The sequence below is a fragment of the Camelus bactrianus genome, chromosome 24 (assembly GCF_048773025.1).
Source record: "Camelus bactrianus isolate YW-2024 breed Bactrian camel chromosome 24, ASM4877302v1, whole genome shotgun sequence".
NCBI classification, from domain to species: Eukaryota; Metazoa; Chordata; class Mammalia; order Artiodactyla; family Camelidae; genus Camelus; species Camelus bactrianus.
This window is the reverse complement of record NC_133562.1, coordinates 18,312,446-18,331,471: the sequence shown is the minus strand read 5'-3', so window position 1 is coordinate 18,331,471 and position 19,026 is coordinate 18,312,446. Positions and strand designations below refer to the sequence as shown.

Below are 19,026 nucleotides of genomic sequence, written 5' to 3'. Positions count from 1 at the left end.
GAGAGATGCTCAGGAGAACACAAGTCAGAGTTGGGAAGAGGGGATGTGACCAAGGACAAAAGCTCAGTATCCAGCCTGCACACAGACCTGCTTTGTGAATCAAAATGGTAGAGGACGGGTAAGCTGTGTCCACGTAGGACCAAAGGTACCTGGTTCCAACTCAAAGGCTATAAGAGTTCCAAGCAGCAGAGACCAGTGCTACTGCAGTGGTGGGGATGGCTTTCCAAAGGAGATGGCATTAAGCAGAGTCACCAAGGCAGGGTAGGAAGGGTTACGATGAGAGCTGACAAGCACAGCATAAGTTAAAGAAGGGAGCCGTGGAATCAGTCAACCCAATTTTGAATGTTCACTCTGTCACTTCTTGGCTGTGTGACCCTAGGAAAGATGCCTAACCTCTCTGATCTTTAGAAGCCTGTTACATAAATTGCCAATGCCTCCCTTAAAAAGAGGCAGAGAGGAGGAACTAAATCTGCAGTGAGCAGTAGTGCGCAGCTGGTAGAACCAGGTAAGGCTAAACAAAGGAACAAAAGCTTAAATAAACACGGGGCCCAGAGGATGAGGATGGCTGGGGACAGCCCAGAGGGTCAGGCCCCCGAAAGGTGGGGCACCCAGGCTGGATGAGGGTGTGGCTGGAGCAGGTACCTCTGAGGCCCCATCTCCGAAGAAGCTGCAGCCTCAGAGTTTGGCAGCCCTGCCAAACAAGTTGTCGGCCCAGCCCTTCAGGGCTTCCTTCCCATTGGTCCTGACTCTGACGGAAACCAGCGGGCCGGGCGGTACGCGCCGGGCAGCGCAACAGACAAGGCCCTGGGGACAGCTTAAGTGGACAATAATTGCAGGTTATTATATACCGGGCTGCAGCCAAAAGCCAGGCAGCTATTAAGTGTGATTGGGAGAAATAATCAGGAGAAGGAGGATGGGTGTGAGAACCGAGCTGCTCTTTCTGTTCTCAGGGCTGCTCTGGGGCCAGGGCTGCGCAGAGGCAGGGACCGGGTGGGTGGGGACAAGAGCTGATCTATTAGTACAAGCACCCTATACGCGGGAAGCAATTCCGTCGTTCCTTGCCTCTGATCCTCTCTGCTCCCCACGACATACACAGAGCAAGGATTACTGTCCTCATCCCATAATTCAGAGAGCAAGGTCCAGAGAGGGGAAGCCAGTGACCCAGTCACACGGTGAGTCTTTCCTGAGAGTCCCATCAGAGCCTAGATGGAGCCTCTCTGTTACTTGATGGCCACAGAAGTGACTCCCGGCATGAGGTCCCATCAAGCCCCGGCTCTGCCCCCAGTCGGGTGGTCATGAGGCTGAGTAGGGACCATCTGAGTAGTGGGACTGGGCACAGTTGTTAGGACCCAGTGGGGCACACTGCACCCAGTGTGGCTCTCAGTCAGGGCAAGAGCACGGAGCTGGGAAGAGCAGGAGGGGGCAGGTTTGTAACAGTACAATTGGTTATTTCACCGTAGAGCTTTATTAATTCAATAGCTACTTCTCTGGGATAGAAGGAGAACTTATGCCCATTTTATAGATGAGCATGCAGAAACCAAAAGCATTTAAGTAACTTGTCCCAGATGGGGAAGTGATGCTGTCAATAGCAGGGCCGGTGTGACGACTGCTGGTCTGGGGGCTGGTACACCACACTCCAGATCTGCCTACTGGGGAAGACATTGGCAGAGGTGACCTTTCTCTGCCCTCTGCCACCAGACCAGGGAGACTTGGGATTTTAGCCCTGCTAGCCAGGGTTTCCCATTTCATCAGTACGAGAGGTGGTTCTTTCTTTCTGGGCCAAGGATGACACGAGGTCGCTCTTGTATGAGGTGTGGATCACACAGTCCCAACATCTCACCTCCCACGTCTCAGCTCCTCGAAGCCCACACCTTTTGGATACAAGAATGAGGCACCCTCATCCCTGAAGCACAAACACCGTGAGCAGCTGCAAGGAGATTCCACAGACCAAACACTGCCTTTATTATTTCCTGGGGCAACTTTGACAGAGACAGCCCTACGCTGATGGAAACACCAAAGCGTGGTGGTGGGTGGGGACCAACCCCTGAGTCCTCCAAACACAGCATCTCAGTGGACATCCAGGAAAGCCTGCACAAGGCTCAGGACCATCCTCAGGTTCCGACAACCCGCCCCTCTCTCTGGGGATCGCCTCTCCCCTGCCAGGCCTTCCCCTGCCCGGATCTGGAACTGACCCTCCTTTGGGTCACATGAGAGCAGGAACCTGGCGCAGGGAGGGATCGATTACATTGTGACTCAGCGAGAGGGCACAGAGCCAGGGAGTGAGTCACAGAGCTTGCCCACCCTCTCCGTGCTGGAAGGGGCGTCAGGCATGCAGGCCTGGGTGGGAGCTTCCCGTGGGTCTGGACACGCAGGTGTGTGGACGCAGGCTCCCAGGCAGTGGGGGGTGCTAGGTGTGCACTAGAGTGTGGGCCCTTCTGAAGACTGAATGAGATGGGCATCCCTGAGCCTCTGTGTCAGGGGAAACTCACGAGGCCCCTCCCTGATGTGGGCTCTGCTCCCGACAACCCGTCACGACAACCCTGCTCCCACCACCAGAGACTCAGACCACTCTCATCTCCCCACTGGGAGGACCACTGAGGAGAGACCCCAACTGTCCTCTTCCTTAGAAACTCTCCATGTCCTGTTACACAAAGTCTAAATGCTATTTTCTGCTACAGCTTATGCTGATCCCTGGAAAGGAGAGATTTAGTTTCCTTTTTAATGAATACACTCAGAATAATCATAGCTGACATGCCCTGGGCACCTCCTAAGTGGCAGACACTAAATGTTTATTACTTCTTTTAGTAATTTATTACCTCTTTATGACAATCATATGCAGTGTTCTCATGCCCATGTTTCAGATGAGAACACTGAGGCTGAGAATGTGACTTACATGGCTGATAAGCTAAAGATCTGTTTGGTTCCAAAGTTCAGACTCTTTCTGTACTCAGTGTATGTACCTGTGCATGGATGTACCTATAGTAACTGAAATCTTATATACATATTTTAGAGCAATAAATACCCAGTTGTATGTATAGACTGGATTTCTTTAAATTTTACTCTGTGCAAAATTTATTTAATGGGTCTGTTCAGTAAGAGACCAGAATTTATATATACAACTTTGCTTATACACTTTGGAAGACTTTAAACTTGTTCAAAGAAGGTTGCCATCTGGAAATTATTTGGTGGGAGGAGAATGGTTCTTGAAAACTGATGGCATCTTTAAATAGTTCTAATGGCAGCAAACCTTCATCCTTTCAATGTAGAAATGACCTATGGAAAATGGGCCCCCAAAGTGCCCCTTCGCCTCAGCACGTGTGAAGGGCCGGGGAGGGGTGATCCCTTCCGTCTCACCCACCCCTCATAAATACCAAGGCGCCTTCTGTGTCCCAGTCTCGTGCCGGAGATCACACTTCTTCCTCCGTGTTAACAGGAGCAGCAGGTTAGCAGATGGTCAGTGAGTCCCTACCCTGAGTCTTTCCTATGGGCCTGACCTGCTGCAAATCCCTGTCCCGTGGCCACCTGCCATCCCGGAACACACGCCTACATCCTGCCACGGTCTTCACCGTCCAACTTGACTGCCCACGTGACCTCTCCAACCTCATCACCCACCCCTCCTTCTCCCTCCCCAGGCTACGCTGCCTCAGCCTATTTGCAGAGCGCCTGTCAGCACCCAGCTGCTGGGTGAGGGGGCAGGAGGGGGTCCACCCAGGTGGGTGAGTCTGAGGCCCGCAGATGCCAACCCTTTGAAGATCCAGCGTGGTGTAAATGTCCTGCCGTCTCACTTTCCTGAGCCCACGTCCAGTTGGGGTCTCTCCGTCCCCTCCCAGCCACCTCACTCCATGTCACCAGCACAGCCACTGGACATTGAGTTTCTTAACCCCAGCACTATTTGAAGGATGGTCTGCCAGGCTGGGAGCCTGGTGGCAGTGTGGAGAACTCAGATTAGAGAGCCCGGATAGAAGCTGTCCATCCAGCAACGTTATCAGAGGAATTGTGTGGCCACAAGAAAGCGACGTTTACCCACAGCGTTGCGTGTGTGATAAATACAACTTACTGTTCCAGTTTCGAAGGGGAGCCCAGCGTCTGAAAGCCTCAGGGCTCATGTACAATAAATTAACATAATTAAAAACTAATTAGGAAAACATCACAATTAAAAGGACTTGCTGCGGCAACACCTCTCAGGTAAGCAGGGGCCGCGGAGCGCCGGCGGCTGGCACCCAGGCCGGGCCCCGGGAAGAGGCGGCGACGAGGCCTTGCTCTCCCGGAGGGCTGCCCGCTCCCAGAAGCCCCTTGAGAAGCACTCGTGCAGCAGCTGGAGGGGGCCGCACCTCCTCCTGTGTAGGAAGTGGGAGGGGCCTGGGCCAGCCCCTCAGCCCCCCAGGGCCCATCAGTGGAGCTCTGACAACGCTGGCTGGCCAGACACTGGTCTACCCACTTCGCCCGCGTCTACCCATTTAATCCTCACGACGACTCTGCAAGGTAGCTATTCCTCTTCCTAGTCTACAAACGAGGACCTGAGCCACAGAGAGATTAAAGAACCTGTCCAAGGTCACAGAGTTAGTAAGTGGGAGAGGCCAGCCGTGAAGCCAGCTTTGCCTAAATGCAGCGGCAGGCACCTGCTTCTGGTGGACTGAGCACTGCATGGCCCGGGCTGGCTCCTTTTTAAAAAATGTAAATTCTCTGTGAAAAATAAGGAGTAAATTCCTAACCTTTCGGTTCAAATAAGTTAACTTTATTTACACCCTTTTGTAGCCCATTTTGACCCTCAGTCCCTACTCTCACCTTAGTAATTTTTGCCTGAGAACCGTGAGTCGGCTTCTCAGCTACACCACTGTCTCACCTTCTTGGATGTGATGTGAGGAAGGGAAGGAGGGGCAAGAAAGGACCAGTCTCCATTCTACAGAGGAGAAAGCTGAGACCCAGGAAAGCCATGACTCAGGTGCCTCCCCGTGAGTTCAAGCTCACCCAGCCCCACACACAGGATGCAGGATGCAGGATGCAGGAGGCAGGAGGCAGGAGGCAGGACACAGGATGCTCGGGCTGCCACTCCAGATCCCTTTATCCTGCCTTTCCATTTCCTGCCCACCTTCAGCAAAAGTGAGGCAAAGCCCAGGGTGGCGTGACAGCCTGGAACAGGAGTCTAGAGGGCACATCCATGCTGACCCAAAGGCCCAGATGCTCCCCAGAGCAGTTCCCACCGCTGCCCAGGGCCAAGGAGCTCCCTCCACAAGACCAAGACCATGTGTCTCTCAGGCCCAGCCAGCCAAGAAACAGGCCTAGGGGCCCCTCCCTCACCAGCCCTGGCACTTGTCTGAGCCCCAGCAGGCAGCCCAGTCCCTTCTGGGGAGCCCCTGGGTTGATCAAAACACACAGCATCCTCCCTCTAAGGGCCTGCTCCCTGAGCCAGGCCTGCTGTGGGCTCTGGACAGCACAGGGGAGCCCTTGCACCATGTGCTCTGGGTGGCAGGAGGCTGCTAATTAACTGTAAGAAGGCAAGCACTGTTCTTCTCTTCTTTCCCACCTCAATTATTTTTCCTTATATCACTAAACCTTCCCAAACTATTCAAGGACAGAGAAGTCCTGGGATTGTGAAGAGGAGAAACAGACTTCCGAGGCTGCCTTCAAAGCCCCCTCTTGCCCACCCTACCCACCTCCACGCAGGAGCCTCCTCCTCCTCACCATCACTGGAGAGCCCACTGCCTCCACCTCTCTCCTCTCTTCCCACGCCGCCCCACCCCTTCCTGCAGGGTCAGAGCGGAGCTCTCTCCACCAGATAGCCTCCCCTGGGTGCCGCTGCCCACACGAGCCACTTCTCTGGGGTCCCATGGCACAAATCTCCAGCAGCTTTCACTCTGCCCCCTGGTTGGTCCGTGCCCTTGTGTGGTCACTCAGATCTCTGAGTCGCTCTCTGCCCAGACAACACATGAGCTCTCTACAGCAAGTAGAGTCTCTCCCCACCCGCCTCCAGCCTCCCCTCACTGCCCTCTGCAGGGCTGGGCAGAGCAGTCACTCCAGAAAGACTTTAATTGGAAGTCTGGTCTCTTTTAGGGGAGCCCCGCGCAGATCACAGCTATGTTTTCCAGCTTGTTCTCAACAAAACCTTAGAGAACCAGATGCTTCTTGCCTTCCTGGCCCTGAGGCCCAGCCATCACCCAGGTCTCTGGCCACCTACCCACTTCTGCACCCTGCCTTCAGCAGGGCTCCTGTCTCCTCAGAGCTGCTACCCCCATCACAGATCATCACACGTTGTCTGCTTTCTCGCAGGCGGATGTGGAACCCCTCAGCCCTGGAGGACATTTAACCGTCTGCTGCTGTTTGCTGCTCCCTTTTCACTTGTGTGACCTTGGTCTCTCCAATGAGACAGCCGGGTTGTTCCCAGGCCTGTCCTTTCTCTGCCGCTTCCAGTGGGAGACTGGAAGGGCTGGATCAATGCAAGAATGAGTGAGCGGCGGTACCTCTAAGCCAAGCTGCTGTGTGGGTTCTAAACTGCTTGTTCTCATCCTGGACGCTGAACTCCTTCTGGGAGAGTCTGCCTGGGACCCTGCAGCTCCCCATCCTTAGAGTCCATCTGAGTGAATACAGCACGGACCCTCAAAGTCAGATTAGAAATTGGTGTCTAGAAACTCCATCCTGAGCATCTACTGTAGGCCCACGCCTGTCAAGGGTGGCTGCAGAGGAGAAGAGGGCCGGGTTACTTAGCCCCTGCCCTCCACCAGTTCACAGTCTAGACACAGAGAGATTCACAGGCAGGAGAGCCAGAACAGGTCTGAGGGGATGGGGCCATGGCCAAGGCTGCGGGATGTGGTTCACTGGGTACCAGAGGGAAGGGAGTGATGGTGGCTCAGCTGGAGGGAAGCGGAGCACAAAGAGGGCCTCCTCCCTCCTTGAGGAAGAGAGGAAAAGGGAAGGGCAGGGCAGGTAGCAACGGAGAGGCTCGCACAACTACACCACCTGAGCCGAGATCCCACCGCGTGGGGCTCCTTACACCCTTAAAGGTGAATCAGCAACAAACTGTAAACCCCAGATGCAGAGAGCAAATGAGAAGCCATTGTTCCCAGCCCCGACGGCCACTGGCCAGCCTTCTCCCTCCCGGTGGATGGAACCATTGTGGCCATGAAGTGGCACTTTGGGAAAAGTTTTAAATCTGTTTAAATGTCACAGTGAGTAATACTTTGCTCCCATCTTCCCCTAATTGCATTTCTCTTTGATGATCTAAGGTTAAAAAATATTTAACTCGTGTCTTTCTGGACTATCAAGGGCAAAGAGACCGAAGTGCCAGCCTAACCATGCTCCTCACTATCTTCTCAGGGGTCCAGCGCCTCTTTGGCATTATGTTGAGACGCCTGTCCATGTTATTCTATTCCTAACACTCAGCTGTGGCAGCGACGGGAGCCTCAGCTAGCCCGCACTGCGCCTTTAAGAGCGTAAGCCTGGGCAGAAGCTGTTTCTGCCCAGCAAGCTTGGGGGAGGCAGGGTATTTGACCACACACCAACCGAGGTAAGAAAAGCATTACTCGGAAGGAGAGACAGCCCAGATCCAAAACAAGTCATCCTCACGTCGGAGAGAGGGGAGAGTGAGGAATCTCCCCCAAAGGAAGTAGAACCTTGTCATAGCTTTGGGTCTATATGTGGAGAGACACAGGGAGGGGACCCTGGTGCAGGGGCCCAAGGCACTGCCCTGGAGAGAGTTAGACCCATACCCTATGAAGGAGGTTTTGCAGGCATCTGAATTAACCAGATGCCCCCTTTCACTAACAACTCCACTCTCCCACTCACTCCTGCCCAGGACTGCCTTTTTTGTATGTACTGGCTACTATTATTAATAATAATATGAATAAGGAAACACCTGTGAATAATTTACTTGGACCTTGTGGGGAGGGGCTGGGGTGGTGTCTGAAAGCAGTGGCTGGGGAACCTCAGCCTCCCTCCCCTGTGCAGGTCCCTTCTTCGTCAGCACCACCCCTCAGCTCTCTTTCTTCAATTCCTCTTGTTCTCACATGGCTTTGGGGGGTAGGGGGCAGGGAGAAAAAGAGACCTGAAGGAGGAATTACTCTCCTAAACTCCCCTGTTATGGCAGAAACTATATTCCTCTCCACTGTGAGATCCTGGGAGGTAAGTATCAGTGCCCCAAGATGATGTTTGAGATGTTTTGAACAAAGTTATTGGCCTCTGCTGATGTGTCCTGAGGGAAACAGGAGGGGGAGGGTTCAGCATGGTGGGTGTACTCACACACACACATACACACACACCACATTGGCAGAGTGTAGATACAAACGGGGTCTATGTACACATCCACGCTGCATCCACATAAGCCCCCAGCATCCTGACAAGACATTTGCACACACCTCCAAGCCACCAGCTCAAACAATCCATGTGCCTGCCTTCCACCTGATCACAGCTCTTCCCAGGCACACCAAGACCACAGCCACGTGGCAGAGAGGCTCTCTCTATGTGTGATTTCTGTTCGATTCCCTAAACTTGGGTGTTTCTTTGACCATCATATAACACTGGATAATGTAAGCCCTGGACCGAGTTATGAATCAACTATACTTACACACGATTCCGTCAAAGGCACGAGTATCTTAAAATGAAAGGACGAAGTTCCATGGTTCTCAGAATTGTACTTGCTGTTTGGTTTGGGCCCTGGATCCTCAGGAAGAGGTGTCCCGGGTGGGCTCAGGGCTGAAACTCAGGGCCTCCTCTGGCTTCCTCCTGGCGCTGGAGAGCTCGGCGTTGTGGTTGTACCAAACGGGCTTGGTCCCGGTTTTCAGGCAGCTGGGGTCTCATTTCTTTAAATAAAATTTTAAACATATCGTCTAGTAACCTCACGCAATCCCAGGGCAGGAAGAGAGAAACCCAGAACACCCAACAGGGGCCGGTGGTCACCCGGCCAGGGTCAGGCCAGCAGCTTTGCCCCGCAACATGCCAGGGAGCTAGAGCCTTATTTTAATTTGCCTGGCTTCTGAAGCCGAGCAGAGGCTGCCCTGGAAAAGCAAATGTGGGAAAGGATGGGGTGCAGGTAAATATCACTAAAAGGAAAATTAGCTCTCCCAAGCCAAGTTCACTACAGCATTCGCCCCCAGGGGCGGGGCTGCTTGTACCCGGCTCCCGCGCCAGCCACTCCCTCTCCCGCGCAGCCGACGTTCTGGCCCCCGCGGGCCTGCCGGGGAATCTGGCGGAGTGCGGGACCGGGCGGCGGGACCCTTGGCTCTCGCCTGCAGGCGCGACTCGTAGCCTCGCACTTCTGGAGCAGGAGGTGCTGCAAACGAAGCCCGAGGGGACAGCGCACACAGCTGGAGTCTGGAGTCTGGGTCCGGCCAGAGCCCGGAGAGCGATTCGGAGGCTTTATTTCTTTGATGGTGGATTTAGAAAAAAAAAAATTTTTTTTTCCAATTTGAACCAGTAAAGCAGACAAGGGCAAAATCAAGACAGTCCTTTGCACTAGCTCACCGGCCACCGCGCCCAGAACCTGCCTCCGTCGCTGCAGGGCGAGCGGGCCGAGGAGCCCGGCTCCTACCTTCCTCCCGCCAGCCGCCTGCGGGTCCAGCCGCCGCGCTTCGGGGCCGGGAGGCCGTCCGGGACGGAAACACCCACCTCCAGCCTTCGCAGGCGGGCTGGGACGAGGGTCAGGCCTCGAATCTCTATGCCCCGTCCCCTCAGAGCTGCCCATCTGCTCCGCAGACCCGTCCTCCCAGGTGGCTCGGGTGGTGGTAGACGCCGTGAGGGAGGCGAAGATTTGGGACTGCTCTGGCAGGTTGGGGACGCGAGGAGGGAAAAAGCAGAGAGAGACGGAGAGAGAACGCGCGCGCGCGAGAGAGCTCTTGTCTATAGATTTATCCACATAATATATATTTATGTAGCTTTTTTTCTCTCGACACTGATCAATGCGCACTCGGATCGCTGGGCGGACTTCCTCCAAACCGGCTCGCTTTTTCTAGTCTAAATAAATAAATAAAGGGAACCAGATGGGAGAAAAAAGCGCCCATTCCACCTTCGCCGCCGCCCCGCCCGCCATCCCTGCCTTTGCTTCGCCCGCCTGGCGCCCTAATAGAGCGCGTATCGGTGGATAACGTCCCCCTACATACCCACACGAAAATGAAAATCAATGTTTTTAAAATACAAAAAGTTGAACCTACTGCTGATACAAAAAGAACCCCCAAAAGGCAAAGAGGAGCCCAGCAGCCCGGTTCCTAACAGGAACCCGCTCCCCGCGGCCTCCGGGCCCGGAATCTCAGCGCCTCCCGAAGAGCCATGCGCCTGGCGCTATTTATAGCCGGGGGCCGTCTCGGACTGTACCACCGCCACTCGCCGGGGCCGCCGACGGGGGAGGCGCGGCGGGGCCGGCGCCGCCCCACGACGCCCTGCTCCCGGCCGCCGCCCGCCGCCGCGCGGAGCCCCCCCTTCCGAATCTCACCCTCTCCCAGCCCCGCGCCCCACTCCTCCGCGCGCGCACACTCGCCGCCCCCACCCCTGGTCTGACTGGGAACTTGAGCCGGTCCAGCCTGTTTAAACGGAAAGGACAGGGATCCTGCCTGTTCAATGTAAAAAAAAAAAAAAAAAAAAAAAAAAAAAGAAGAAGAAGAAGAGGAAAGGAAGAAAAAAAGAAAAAAAATCAGATCAGATCGAAAGAGAGAGAGAAGAGAGGGAGGGAGAGAGGGGGGGACAGGAGAGAGAGCGCGAGCGCGAGCGAGCGAGGGAAGAGAGGAGAAAGAGAGAGAGCAGAGAGCGAGAGGAGAGCGACGTGTAGAGAAACCGAGGGGGAGAGAACCCGAGTGTGTGTATGCGTGTGCGTGTGTGAGCGCGAGCGAGCTTGCGAGGGAGAGGAGCGAGAGTGCGAGCGAGGAAGAATAAAAGGAAAGAAGATTTTCTCTATGTATATAAAGATGGCCACGTTAGCAAACGGACAGGCTGACAACGCGAGCCTCAGTACCAACGGGCTCGGCAGCAGCCCTGGCAGCGCCGGGCACATGAACGGATTAAGCCACAGCCCGGGGAACCCGTCGACCATTCCCATGAAGGACCACGATGCCATCAAGCTGTTCATTGGGCAGATCCCCCGCAACCTGGATGAGAAGGACCTCAAACCCCTCTTCGAGGAGTTCGGCAAGATCTACGAGCTTACGGTTCTGAAGGACAGGTTCACAGGCATGCACAAAGGTGAGTGCACCTTTCCCTCCCAACTTTGCCGGGGAGAAGGAGCGGGCGGGCGGGCCGGCCGGCCGGCCGGCGACGAGAGAACGAGCGGGAGACGGCGCGAGAGGGAGCCTCAGGCGGACGCCGAGGAGGGAGGCGCTCGGGCAGCGGAGACCAGGACTGGGGTGCGTGGGGAGCTGCTCGCTGGGGCAAGGCTGGGTTTTGGTCAAGGAGCTAATAGACACGGTGCCGTGGCGAGAGCAGGGGGAGCAGAAGAAGAGAAAGAGAGAGAGGATCGAGGGAGAATGGGGCTTGGATTTTTTGGTACAGCGACTTGAGAGATTGGGATAGGGACGGCTGCACCGGCCGAGCCCGGGACGCAGAGCAGACTGGCGGGCTCTCCGCCGGCCGGGACCTAGGGTGCTGTCCATCGCCGTGGTGCTGAAAATACTAAGAGGAGACGGTCTTCTCCTCCTCCGCTCCGGGCCAGAGTAGCAGGAGCGCAACCGTCTAAAAAGAAGAGAGGTGACAAATTCAAAGAGATATTTTTATTTCGCTATTAATTTAGCAGTAAACTCTCCCTGCCGAGCTGTGTGCCTCAGTAATCCGGTTGTGGTTTGTGTGCGGGGGGTGTCGGATGTTTGAAGGAAGGAGGGACAAAACCTAAGGCAAGAATTAACAAGGAATCAGCCATCCCCTGGGTGGAGTGGGGGGGTCAGGGAAGCTTCAATGACTCCCCTCTCAGGAAAAGCAGGGCTTTGGGGAAAATCTGTGTATGAAAGGTATGCATTTTGAAGGGTGTATCCTAAATCATCCCAAACTCACCATGCAGAGAGGTTTATAGTACATTATTTCTTTTCCTTGAAGCAATCATTGCTAGTGAGCGCTTGGAGGAGGGGATAACAGAATGATCAAAGAATTAAAACCCAGCAACTTTTTTAGGAAAGTGGTCATGGGAATTGTCTGCAGCCTGCCTGTTTTCTCCTTGTTTTATTATCTTTAAGGCAGAGCCCCAAACGTGTTCAGTTGTAGAACGTGTGTGGGTGGCTGGTGGGTGACGAAATTAGCCCAGTACTTGCTCCCTAACAGTAATGTATAGGATGTGCAGCGGGGATTAATCGGGGCTGGAGCTGTGTAGGCAAGTTAAATGTTTTCTGAGAGAGATTGATTATCAGGCAGAGAAGGAACACCGGGCTAAGGAAGTTGTAAGGGATGTGTATGGACGTTCTGTTTTTAATAAACAGTGGTGTGGAGAGCCGCTGAAGATGCTGTGTTAGAGCTGGTGGTTTTAAAGATGAAAACACATACACGCACACGCACACGCACACCCACCCACACACAGAGAGCAGCCTCATCCTTGGCCACAAATGGGCTATGAACAGAGCTGATCCTCCGGCACATTAGGTGCAGAGCGCAGAGCTGTCTGGTTCTCTAAGCAGCAGTGTTTTCACTATCACAGCCTCCCTCCGTCTCCAGCCCTCCCTTCATCCGAATACTAAGCAGAGCTCCAAACTCTTCATAGTTGGAGTCCCAGAGAGCAGTTTTTATTGGCTTTAGCATCTTCCAGCTTGCCTGCTGAGGAGTAAATCTTAAAGTTAATGGCATGTTGAGTAGCACAAAAACACAGCAGAATGGAAATATACTGGGTTTGTCAGGGTGGGGTGAGGGTGGGGGCTGTAATGGAGAGAGAAACCAACCTTTATTCAATATGGAGAAAATGTCTGTCTTTTCAGAAGAGAAACTGGAAAGGTGGAATGGGGAGGCAGTCTCCGAAATAATGTTTGTTTTCCTTTTTTTCACCCTCCCTCTCAAGTCAACCATATCTCTGTAGTTTTTCCCTTTCCAATCAAGCTCCCTAGGAGCTAATCAAGGTTTTTATCAGACCTTTGTCATTCTAATATGTCCCTAGGTTTTAAAATAGCAACAATGAAAATAAAAAAGCATAGGTAGGGGAATCCTTTGCCCACCTTAATGATCAGTTCTTGTGGGGATTTGAGATTTTAAAGTTTAAAAAAATCAGAACCCACTAGAGGCAAAAAGACAGTTGTGAAGAGCTGAGCTTTCTATGAGATCTGGGTTGGAGTACTTTATTTGCTTTTCTTATTTCAAATGAAGATAATCTTAAACAATATTCATTGGTTTCTTCTCATGACCCTTGCTGGTATCATCACTCTGTTTCTGATGTTTTTTGTGTTATAGCAAAGAAGTAGCATTATCACCATTTGCATCAGGAAGGTGGAGAAGGTGATGATATAGTTGTATCTTATGTATCATATCCTATGTATCATATCATATATATACACACGCATATCTGGTCAGGATTCCTAGGACAAGCAAAACTTCATTTTCTGAGGAATTCATTCCCTAAACTGGCTCAGTCAGGGGCAGGCAGGCCCATTGGCTTTGGAATGCTGGGTGCCTCGTTGTCGAAACTCACCGTTCAGAGCCTGAGCATATATTTTTTCTCTGTGAAACTTCCTTCCTCTCTATCCCTCAGATTTTTATAGGTGAGGTTGGGCCACAATGTCCCTAACAGTGCCTGGAAGCTCCAAGAGAGCTGAATAAATGAGACAGTTTCCGAGGTTTGGTTTATTCAGTCCTAGAAGAGTTTGAACTCCTCCTTCAGTGATACAGCCTGATTTATTAGCTAATCCTGATAAAATAAGCCTCCAGCCACCTTAAAAAATTACTCGCTTGCCATTGGTGATTAATTACTGTTAAGTCCAAAAGCATGATGAGGCTTGAAGAATGAGGGTTGCGTTTGGCTTCTTGATTTCCCCCAACTCTAAATTACAACATGATTCTAGGGATGGAAACATGCCTTTGTTAAGCCTGGTTTCAGGGTATATTTGTGGCTTTTTCTTTCCCCTTCTTGAATTTCTAACTTCTAATGAATTATACTGGACACAATTGAGAGATATGACAAGATACTGGCTTCCAGTGTGGATGGAATATGTATGTTATTGGTTAAAAGAAGAAGAAGAAGAAAAATAAGGTAAAAATTAAATTAAGTGCATAAGAATTCAGGTGGGTATATATTTGTTGGCCACCTTCCATTTCAGGTAACTGAAGAAGGAAAGAGTTCTAAGGGTTAATGGAATACCTGTCATGCGTAGAGTGAACCTTAAAAGGCAATTACTCCAGTCAAATTGGGAGTCTGTGGAGGAGGGAGTGGGTGGGTGTTGTGGAGCAAATCCAGCCGTATCAGAGAAAGACCTGGGTTGGGGAGGCAGCAAATAGCAGTTGTAAACTGGGGTAATTACCCCAGTTAAAGGTAAATTCACACCCTGGAGACCAGAAAGCAAATGGGCAGGGGGAGAACTGGGTGCCAGGCAGAGAAAGCAGTGAAAAAAGGAAAAAAAAAAAAAAGACCAGAACAATTTTAAGAAACAATACCTTAGGAAGAAAACCCAGTTTAATGCAAACTCTCCTGGCTAACTCAGTCTCCTTTTCTCCCCCGTTACAAGCACTTGGAGAAAGATTGTTTTTTCAAGCTCCAAAGAGAAAAACACTGTGCTATTGATTAAAGAAGAGAGAGGCAAACTCCCCGGGTAGCAATAGAAGTGAGGTGAGGAGTAATTTTGCCCCTTTCTATAGAATTTTTCTCCCCTGGAGAAGGAAACAGGTCACCTACTAGTCTAATTCTTCTTCCATCTCACTTTTTATTTATTTCTCTTTTATTCTTCAAATTTTCTAGAGAACAGAGGCAGTGACTGAAAATGCATACACACACGCACAGAGTCATGCCTGCTAACACACACACACATACACAGTTGGTGGCTCACACATGAACAAGCCACAATCCATTCATAACTTTAGTCTTGTCTAGCAGGGTAGGATGCAGCAAAGACTGAGTTACTGGGAGACATAAAGACTAGGGCTCTCTGGATAGCCATATTATAATGCATTATCTTTGAAGTCATTTAAGTCCAATTTAAGTGGTATTTAGTGTAATATTTATGAATTAATGTAATCTAAACATAAGGCTGTCCCCAAAGGTTTAAACAGCCTTTACTACTGATGTGTGCTTGTTCCCAGAGCCTGCGATGCATTTTAATCTAAACAGCCAAGTCCACATCACAGTCCCTCTTGTTAACCAGTCAGAACAGACCTGTGGCCTGAGTAACCTCTGTGCATTGAGATTTTCCTCTGCTGCGTGGAGGAAAATCTCTACTGGCAGTCCTGAGGTGCTCCCAACCCAGGAGCCACAGCTGCAGGGACTTCAGCCCCTCATACTTTCATACTACACCCAGAGGGAGGGTGGGACAGAGTAATGGAACCTTCTGTGCACTGAGCTCCGGCGAGTGCATCAATTTAAAACATACTCATCCCCTGATGCACAACCTCTCATTTCAATGGCATCTAAGTAGGAAATTCCTCAAGCCCCCTTGATTTGAGGTGCAGCTGGGAGAAAGGGAAAGGGCAAGGGTTATGATTATGTTTTGGTGATGTGGAATCATCTTCATAAAATAATGTCTCGTATTTTTGTGTAAAACATAACAATTCTCAGAACATCGAGTTTTTGCCGCTTGACTTTAGCTGAGAGGGCTTTTTGTGTTTTGTTTTGTTTTGTTTTCCCCCTCAGATAGGTGAATTAAAGCTAGTGAGGTTCTATCTGATTTCTGTTTTCAAATGAGTCTAAGAGACAGTGAGACTGAAGTACCAGAGTGGGCATTCACTCAATTAAGATGAACTTAAAAAAAAAATTACTTGGAAAAATAAAAATTCAGCTCTGTCCAGGGAAAGACACTGGCAGAATGGCTGGACACACACCTACAGCTTTTAAAAGAGAGATTTGCTTTGTGAGAAAGAGATATGGACAATGAGATAGCTCTAATAAGGAAGGAAGAAAAACATTTAAAATGTAAGTTTCCCTAGAGAAAATTAGCGATAGCAATCATTGCAAAGTTAAAATGATCCTGAGCAACAGCCCCCATTTTAAAAACCTCCAAATTCCAGATGTTGATAAGTATTCTATATAGGAGCAAAGAAAAAACTATTGAGGAATGATTAGTTTATTTATTAGTTTATTTAAGATGGCTATTTGCTAGTTGTACATGATTTCATTTATCTTTTAAGCAGTCTTCCTCAGAATCAACCCACATACACACACAGAGATAAATTAATATGCGCACGTGCACGTATATGCACCCATGTGTAAGCATGACTAAGCTCATCCCACACATATGGGAACCAGGGCTGGCCTAGATTTTACTGCAATTCAACAGGGAGACGTTAACACTCTTCCCCCCCCCCCCCCAGCTTTAATGGGAATTCTAGATCGGTCTGAAAGAACCCCCTTGGCATACTTTCACTCTCTCCACCTGCTCCAGTTGGCTGATGTTTGTGGCTTCTCAAACACAAAACAAAATAAAACAAAAAGAAAAGCTTTTCTTGAATGAAGTCATAGCTTAAAAACAACCCAAAGGAAAACAATTACAAAAATGTGTGCCATAGCTACGCAAACCTGCCCTCCATTCATGCGTGTTGTGAAGTTTTCCGAGTGTGTTCAAAGAGCTGATTTCCAGGAGGCATTCCTGATACCCAGTGAGCTCACCATGCTCCCGAGACTCACTCTCTTGAGCAAGGCCATTGCAGGCATTATTATCATCACCATCATCATTATAATGTGTAGACCAGGATGGGAGAGGGGCTTCTGAAAGAGGCCTAGGGAGATACCCAAGACACCACCTATTGGGTTGAGATAAGAGCTGGTCTCACTTGCCTCAGGTGGATTTGGGGAAAGCACTGCAGGACTCACACCTTCCACGTCACCAAAAGGTGGTCAGTTGCCAGAGTGACCCAGGAGGGATCTCGCTGAAGAGGATTTGGAATGAATAATCTATAGAGGAGAGAAAGATGCAACAGAGAATGAGGCCCAACATCGTAGGCAGAAGAAAAGGAAAACTGAAAGTTGGAGGGCCAGAATGCCAGCCGGAAGCTGGGAACACTGGTTGACAGTGTCTGAAACTGCAGCAGCTTCTGAACTTGGAAGGGAAATCCCATGTGACATGCTGAGAGAGGAGCTCGAGGGTGCGAAAATCTGTGCATGTCTGTGGGTACTGGAAGGTCAGGGGAGGGAAGATGCTGCAGCCTGTGTGGGTGTTGGTGTGAGTGTGTGTGTGTGTGTGTGCGCGCGCACGCATGTGTGCAGGGACAACATGACAAATTCAAGTGCAATGGAGATGATGTTAGGGGTCGTTTCATCTTGCAAGACTGAATGCATGATCATGGAGATTGTTGATGGAGAAAAGAAGAGAATGACGCTGTCCTCGTGATCATGTACATGCTCCACCTCGGAACTTGTGGCTTGAATTTGTCAGTGATCTAAGTTCCAGTGTGGAGGTATGCTCTTGTCCATCTGCCTGTTATCCCCACCCAAAAGTCCAGATTAGGGTGAGGGTTCACTTCCCCCCACTCAACACCCATCAGAAACGGTGGCAAAGGAATTCCCAGAGTCTATTCTGCTCACCTATTGACTCATTTTAGAAATGACCTTCCATCCGAGATCTGAGTGGCCAGCCACAGAGCCCAGCCCTCTGCAGAGATCATTCCATCCGCCCACTGCAAGCCCTACCTCACTTGCTGCCCCTCGGCATTCCAGTCCTAATTTTTTCTTGTATTGTGTTCATACACACACACAGAGACACACACACAGACACACACACACACACACACACACACACACACACACACACAGAGGACTTGAGCAAGTCAGTCAAGCTAGGCGCTGCAAGCAGAGGGCTGCATTTGGCCTGAATGCACACAGGGGTGGCAGGGAGCCGCAGCCCTCCTTTTGGGCTTGATACAGGGGAAACACATCCCACCTCCTTTACTTTCGCCTGTTCTGCAGCCCTTCAAATACACAGGCTCTCCAGGAATCACAGAAAGCATGTAACCCTACACAAATAGCTTAGGGGAGGGGAACAGAGCCCCCCAACTTAGTTGGAGCCCTTTAATCATCCTCTTCTATCTTCTTTTCCTTCTTCCCCTTGCCATTTAAGATGCCCTCAAAAAAAAAAAAAAAACAAAAAAAACAAACAAACAAACAAAAAACAACCCAGTGGGTCTGAAGAGATAGATCCACGTTCCATTTGGCAACATAGGGATGCAGTTAAAGATGCCAGGGCAAAAAGATGCAGACTATGATGGGGTAAGAAACGGTGGCAAAGGAATTCCCAGAGTCTATGTGTTTACCCTAAGGGCTTCCTCATCTCCACTCAGCCCATTTCCAGTGGCCCCTGGATGGGTATAGAGCCCAAGCCACAACCCTGCCCACAGAAACCAACCAAGCAGCCAGGTGGGCAGCCCCAGGGTAATCGGCCTCCTTTCTGGGTCCCTCCGGGAGCACGAGGGCATGTTTTCATCCTGTGCATTCCCAAGGCTGCTCCCCTTGGACTTGCTCCGTATTTGGCTTCCCTTATCCTCCCTTGTATCTCCCCTCCAGCGTGAGATGACTGACACTCAAAGGAAGCGATTCCCAGCAGCTCCGCTCAGGAACAAACCCTGCGTGGCCATCTGCAAGATGTAAATAAATGGGTGCCCTCATGGCGACAGGCGTAGTTCTGGTTCCATGAGGACAGCACAGCCAAAAATATTGATCAAAGCTCGGGGGAAAAAAATTGATAATGAGCTGGCCTCCAACAAGAGTTTAATTGACAGGGACTTCCGAAGGCCGGCTCTGGACCGCGCATAAACTGACCGCGATGTTACTTTATTGCAATACACTCCGCTTTAATTAATTATCACCTTTGTTAAGAGCGGCTCCAGATCAAAGGTTTCTGGATACTTAACAGATCTTACTGACAAAACCCCCCATGCATTAGGCTATCCCACTGCTGGCAGGGAGGCAAGCAACATTCCTTCCCATTTTCTTTCCTCTTAGCTGGT

At 50.9% G+C, this 19,026-nt stretch overlaps 1 protein-coding gene across 25 annotated transcripts in view; it reads left to right on the top strand.

Annotated features, from left to right (window-relative positions):
• The first annotated feature begins 10,651 nt into the window (after positions 1-10,651).
• The window catches only part of CELF4 (CUGBP Elav-like family member 4), a 288,206-nt gene continuing 279,831 nt past the window's right edge, over positions 10,652-19,026 (top strand). For 24 of the 25 annotated variants that reach the window (XM_074352279.1, XM_074352272.1, XM_074352293.1 and 21 more), the window contains exon 1: positions 10,740-11,160. In XM_074352279.1, the coding sequence (XP_074208380.1) occupies positions 10,875-11,160 (286 nt within the window). In that variant the 5' untranslated portion in view covers positions 10,740-10,874. Of the gene's footprint in view, positions 11,161-19,026 lie in introns of all 25 variants that reach the window. The other variant, XM_074352284.1, reaches the window with a different exon arrangement.